We start from the raw sequence: 6,748 nt of genomic DNA, 5'->3' as shown, positions 1-6,748 counted from the left end.
CTTATGAAAGTAGTTCAAAAACTGCATCAGCAAATACAGATGTTTATGCAGAATCTAAATGTATGAAAGGTGGGGGTTTCTTAAACTTTAAATCAGTTGCCATAGATATTCATTTCTCAACATTTTCTTCTTGAAGTCTTCACAAATGCAAAATGGCATCATTACAATGCAGAAAAATTTACCATGGGGGAAAATCCCTATTGGTGTTTTTCTAAAGAACCTTAAGTGATTTAAAATTGCTTTCTGCTTTACAAAAGAGATACTCTTCCTTGTGGGGAAAAAAAACCAAGTATGGCTATGAAGGCAAACATACTTACAAATTTTAAATTGTTAGTAGCCCAAAAGACTATTTTCTTTGAAAATATTTAGAGCTTTCTTGTCATGCTTTGGGCATAGTAGTTATGGGGTGGTTAAACAAAGCAATATTAGGTGCAGTAATTTTTGTAGCAGTCATCTTAAATTTATTTCTTTTCGGTGATGGAATTGTTTGAATTAATGAGTGAAATTTGCATCCTTAGTTGTGACAAAAAAGAATCAAAGTCTTAAAGGACTAAGGACAACTTAAAAAACATTAGCAGTATAAGAGAAAAGAACAAATCAACAAAGGCTGGATTTAGTTAGAAATAGTTATATCATTAATTATGGTACAGGACCATCAAAGTAATTTCTGAAAATTGATTAGATAATATAGGTATTAATTTACGAATCTGCTGTAGTTGACAGTTTGCAAACTTAAACTGTAAGTTCTAGAAAACTTGGTTATAAATATAATGTCTAATACTCTAGAGAGGGCTGCTGATTCTGCAGCAATGTTTTGAAAGAGATGCATGGCTAGGTTAAATGACAGCTCTATTTTGTCTTTACAGTTGGGGAAAGGCATTTAGATGTGCATAATTGGGTTTACTCTTCCAGTAGTGCCCTAGAAGCACTTCTGAAAACAGTCATTAATAACCATGACATGTTTGAATTCAGAATCTTGCACGCACTTAATGCAGAGGTGTCTGATTGTATACATCCAATAGCTGTACAAGAAAGCTGGTACCATTATAGTCTTGATTGGTGCCATCATTCTAGGTGTCAACTTAATGATTTTTGTGCATGTGTGCTTGTTTTCTGTTGGACTCTGCATTGTTTTTAATGAGGCTAGAACATTAGGTATTTTATTGAGTATTATACAGGTACTTTAGGGTTGCTGCAGATATCAGTCAGGAAGATAAGGCTTCTCTAGCCTGATGGCATTCCATGCTATTTTAATTCGATGCTGGACTCAAAAAATTAATCCTCTCTTTGGAGGGGCAGAAGGTCTTCAGCACTTCTGATTATATAAATTTTTTACAGGTAATTATCACATTTGTATGTGGAAAGTAATTTTCCCCCCCCCCGAATTAAAAGAACCACTGGTGAATCACCACAGCACTGAGATATTACACCAAAGCACTGAAAATAAAAACCAGTACTCTTACAGCTGTTGACTTATATTCTAATATGAATTTATTTATTTTTGTAATATAGAAGTAATTTTAAAACCTGAGGTTGAGCTTCTTGTTGGTAGAAAGTTTTAGTGTCATTACGTTGTTATGCTACAGCTACACTGAATTGTCCCTGTGAAACACAGCAGTCATAGGATAATAACTGGCTGGTTAAGAAAAGCCAGTGGATTACTTGTGACACAGAAATAGCAGAAGCTGTCAGAGATTTCTGTTGCATCCAGCCCTTCAATTAATGGTTTTATTCAAATTAGAATAATTGATTAGAAGTCACAGCTTGGTAAGACTCAGACAAGCAATACATAATGAATAACAGTGACTGTATTTATCTTAGCAGAGCCCAGCAGTGAAGGCTGTTTGTATTTCAGTATTCCTGTAGCTCTGCTCTTGGAATATTTTGATGGTCTGCCAAATCATGCAGCTGGACAAATACCATCACTTTGATTACTGTTGGGAATCTTTGAACACAGAGAACAAAACTTAGCTTAGATAAAGAACAGTGTGTTTTGTGTTCAATTTCCTGCTGTTCTGTGGTAGCGGTTAGATTCTGGTAAGGACTGAAAATCATAACTTTTGTTACCTGAATCTGACTATGCTCCTGAATTAAGCATGTAATTTCTTTTCTCTCACTAGATTTGTGACTTTTTTTATCAATATTATGCTTTTATTTCAAACAAGTAGCTAATTTTTAATACATCATCCTTAACCCCCCTTTTTTTTAGCACTGATGTTGTACAAGATCAACAATAATTGTGTGTCCCTTTTCTTGGCTAACTTAAAAGTAAAAATTTTCTCACCTTTAAAATATGAATATAGTAATTCTTCTATTTTTTTTCCACAAATCTAGAGATGATGAATTAAGATTGTTTCAGGAAATTTATTTGTGGTGGTTCTTCAGGTGTATGAGAGAGCAAAATCCTTCTTTCAGTTGTGATCTGAACAGGGCAGTCATTTTGCTTGCTCAGGGCCAAAAAAGAATTGCAAATCTTCCAAAGGTTTCTGCACACCAAGGAGACCAGAATAGGAGTATACTTCTATTCAAATGATTTCTTGTCTTCATGGGTACAGGCAGTATAGAAAGGATTGATTGATCTCTTACTGAGCATGATTTTGTATCTCACATTTAGATTCCAAGGGACCAAAAAATTAAAAAAAAACCCCATTTAATCTGTTGTCTCACTCACGTAATCATCTCCAGTGCAATAAAGCTAAGGCTAATTTCTACTTATTTCCTTCAGTTCCATGAGGTTGTGTCGGGAATACAGTTTTGTGCCTTTCATACTTTGAAAACTGTATATTAATGGTTAAGTGTGGAAATGGTGGGGCTGTCATTATTCGGGAAAGGCTTGTAGTTTGTCAGACTCAGAATGTGGAAAGATAAAAATCTGCTGTAAATATATGCATAATTTGTGTCCAGTTTTATTCAGTCTAGTGCTACCCTTATTTGAAGTACTAGGCACTCAGTCTGGTAGGTTAATCTTCCTGTTTATTATGTTTCACGATTCAGAAATAACAGAATAACACATTTTAAATTACAATATGTTATAAACAACCAGATTAGAAATTGCTTCAGATGTTGAGAATAAAATTGTTCTAAGTTGTTTTTTGTAATTAATTAGCAAAGTTTTGCACTGAATACCTCCATTGCCAACTTCAGTCGGGAAGAAACAGATTGTGAGATTTTAAACATACTTATGAAGGTTTCTTACACTTAATAGCATGCTGTACTAGTGCTGCATTTCCAGAATGTGCTAGTATTACTTACAAGGTATTTTGTTGTTGTTTCAAACTAGAAGTTAATTCAGAGGCAATTTGTAGTTGGCACAGAGCATTTATTTCTGGTGTGCCTGCATTAGTTTTTGCTCTTTACAACACATCCTTGCATAGCACTTCAAGAGGAGCCAGGTATTCTGGAGTGTCTGGGCATGGGTACATAGAGGTTTGTGTGATTTTACACTGTTTATTTGTATCTAGTGTCTGCTACAGCTTTAGGGCTATTTCTCCTTGTTTCAGTGAATGTGGGGATTTGTATCCAAAAGCTATGTACTTTTTGGGATGGTGCTAGTCTCAGAGGTATTCTGTAATAAAATCTCTTTAAAATACCACTTTTTCATTAAAGTTACAACTTGAAGATTTAACATGGAGAGAAGACACTGTATTTGCTAACACTGAAATAGTATTAATGCATGTAAGGTGCTCTGAAAATGCACGACTCTTTTCTAACCTTTATGGTTTAGCACTTTGGAATAATTTAGAAAAACATGTTCTTTTAAAAATATGTTTATTAGCTTGTTCAGATATAACTTAAAAAGCTGTTTTTAAAGGCATGCATCCAGAGACATGCACACAATGAAATGAATTCCAAGTGTCAATGTTTCAGGGAATCTAAATTATTTTCAGAATTTCAGAAATTGAGAAGGGATAAGTGGAAGGAGAAAATGTTGGGCTGGTGCCAAGCGATAGCTCGTAACCCTCACAGACTTCCAAACAGCACAAGAACACCCGAGGTCTCAGGTGATGCTTCACATAACTCTGCTTTGGTGAGTGAAAAGTTGCATTTCGTGATGGTGGCATGCTCAGAACTTGAGAGTTGGTAAATTTATTTTTAAATTGTACTGTTTGCCATTTCTTGCATTTCCTCCATGTGTGAAACCCTTTGATATAACATCTGTTTGCTCTTTCAGTTTGCCTTTTTTTTTTTTTTTTTTGGTCTCTTATGTTATGCATGGTTTGTTCTGACTTGCATGCTGTGTCTATAAATCAGTGTTGATGTTTTGTGAATGGTGAAGTCTTTAGGCAGGAGATGACCGAGTATGGATCACTTACGTTCTTGTGATCCTAATCAGTGCAATGGCATTTGGTCTCTGATGAATACAGCTGGACTTTATCTAAAGGCACTTCATTTACTCTTTGTTCCTGCCTGTAACAGGAGCAAAGTATCATGTGTCTAAACTTGTGTCAGACAGCTGGATTTTAAAATTATCTGGATATATTAAACATGCTGTTGCAAGAGATGGTTGAGTTTCTGCATGCAAAGCTATTGATAGTAGATGTTCAGGCAATGTAAAGTTAACAGTTTACATGGTGGAGTTAAAATGTATCATGTGAAGCTGAATAAAGTTACTCATTAATAAGAATTTTAATCCTGCAGTTTTTGTTCATTGAAATAAAGACACATCAGTAGACCTGGCCAGGTGAGTAAGAACTGGTACTTGTATGCAAAGGCTTCCAACTGCCCCATCTCTTAGAGCAAAAATTGTCTACTTGTCTGCTTGTTTTAATTCAACTGACACTTTCAGGCTACAGCAAGACTGAATATTTGAGATACATCCAGTTCAATATGCCTGCTCCAATTTCATTAATGAGTTTTAAATAGGCACTGTATTTCCCTATCCTAAGAAACAGGAGTGATCAGGAAATACTGTCCTGCAGTTCTTGAAACATGGACAGGGTGACATCTAAGCTACAAGGTGAATAATTGCTCCTAACCACTGAAGAAATGTGATAGTCCAGGTGAAGAGACAGTGGTCTGCTTGAAAGCTGTTGAAGTTTTGATGAAATAAAGCCCCTAATTAATGTGGCAAAAATATCGTGTTCAATGGTAAATTATATGTAAGTTTCCCTATAGAAGAGAACACAAAAAGACAGCATTAAAAGCTGCAAATTTTATAGTTTATTATATATATAATTGATTATTGTTATAGCTTGCTCTCCTCTAGAATACTTTCAGAGAAATAAAAGGAAATGAAAAATCAATGATTCTATGAAAAGAGATGCCAAGTATATTATCCCCACATTTAATTACTATTGCTATTTTATTTTTAAATTTTATTTAATTGCTTTTACTATTTAGCTATTAATAGTAATAGGAAGTAGCTATTAAGGAATTGGGATATGTGGAAATTTGCGTATTTTGATTTCTGCTTGACTGCTATTCAACATTTAATTTGGTTTGAGATTCATGAGGTAAGCATTCCAATCTACCAGATGGGATTTAGAAATTATGAACTGAAAATACAGTTCAGAACTGGTGAGTCCATAGACTTAACATCTTTTAGCCCTATTGATATTAAAACTTGTTGAAAACTAAGTTTGCATGGAGACTGCTGCTTAGCTGGTGAAATGTGTAAGAAAGCCAGAAAAATAAACTACTGGGGACGATACTGTGTGTCATTTAATATCGTGATTGGCTGTAGAACAACAATCTTCACAACAGGAAATAAAACAGTAATGTCTCTTGTGGCCTGCCAAGCTTTCCTTTTCATTTTCTTTGCTTCCCACTCTCTTAACTATGACTTTTTCTATCCCTCACATCTGAAGAAAATTGTATTCAGGATAAGTTTTTGCTGGCAATGTCTTTCCAACTTGCAGGATGTTGACTGAAAATCGTTATTTCACTTGTGAGCATTTTTAATCTGAAATTTTATTTGAAATTAATTTTGATTTTGTTTGGTAGTCGTTGCCTTTTCAATATTGAAAAATTTTCTGGCTGGTCTTGAGTGAAGATACAGAGTTTAGCGCTAGAAACTGAAAAATGAAGCAGCAGAAAATAAAGAATATAGCAAATTGCTTTAAGTGTACAAAGCCACTTCCAATGAACTATTCAAGCCCCTTCCTTCTAAATCAAACTTCATTTTTCAGTGCACTGCAACTCCTCTGTGGACCTGATTCCCTCAGTATGGGTTTATTTGGTGAGTCTTGTGCCCATGTGAGTCTGTGTCATGAAGACCCAGCTCTTTGCTTCCTTATTCTGTAGGTGACACGTCTGGGTTTGGAAGGAGGCAAAGTGGAATGTAGACTGGATCTTTTTTTAACCTCTGCCATATGCTTTTTGTACACTTCTGATTCAGCAGAATGTCATCTTTCTTTCAGAGCTTCAGCTAAGGCATTGAAAAATATTTTCCCTTTAAAACTAAACCCCAAAATGGCCATTTCACAATGCCACTTTTCCAAAGGAAAGTGGTCTGAAAATGGCAAGCAACTCTCATTAATTTTTTCACAGAATTGTAGAATACCAGGATGGAAGGAATGTCAGGAATCATCTGGTCCAACCTTTCTTGTCATAAGCACCATATAGAGAAGATGGCACAGCACCATGTCCTGCTCAGTCTTAAAAATATCCAGCGTTGGGGAGTCCAGCACCTTTCCTTTGGGGATTATTATTTTCCTCTTGTGTCTAATCAGAGTGTGCCCAACTTGTACCCATTACTTGTCTTTTGCTTTTATCTCCTTGTAAAAGGGAGTCTTCATCTTCCTTGTAG

General features: G+C 35.3%; 1 protein-coding gene across 2 annotated transcripts in view; it reads left to right on the top strand.

Moving 5' to 3' along the window:
• Positions 1–3,902: 3,902 nt before the first annotated feature.
• MARCHF1 (membrane associated ring-CH-type finger 1) overlaps positions 3,903–6,748 on the top strand; it is an 88,128-nt gene continuing 85,282 nt past the window's right edge. For both annotated transcript variants that reach the window (XM_059844478.1, XM_059844477.1), the window contains exon 1: positions 3,903–4,027. In XM_059844478.1, the coding sequence (XP_059700461.1) occupies positions 3,926–4,027 (102 nt within the window). In that variant the 5' untranslated portion in view covers positions 3,903–3,925. The remainder of the gene's footprint in view (positions 4,028–6,748) is intronic.

Source organism: Haemorhous mexicanus, chromosome 4, assembly GCF_027477595.1.
Source record: "Haemorhous mexicanus isolate bHaeMex1 chromosome 4, bHaeMex1.pri, whole genome shotgun sequence".
Taxonomy (NCBI): Eukaryota; Metazoa; Chordata; class Aves; order Passeriformes; family Fringillidae; genus Haemorhous; species Haemorhous mexicanus.
This window is presented reverse-complemented; position numbering and strand designations above follow the sequence as displayed.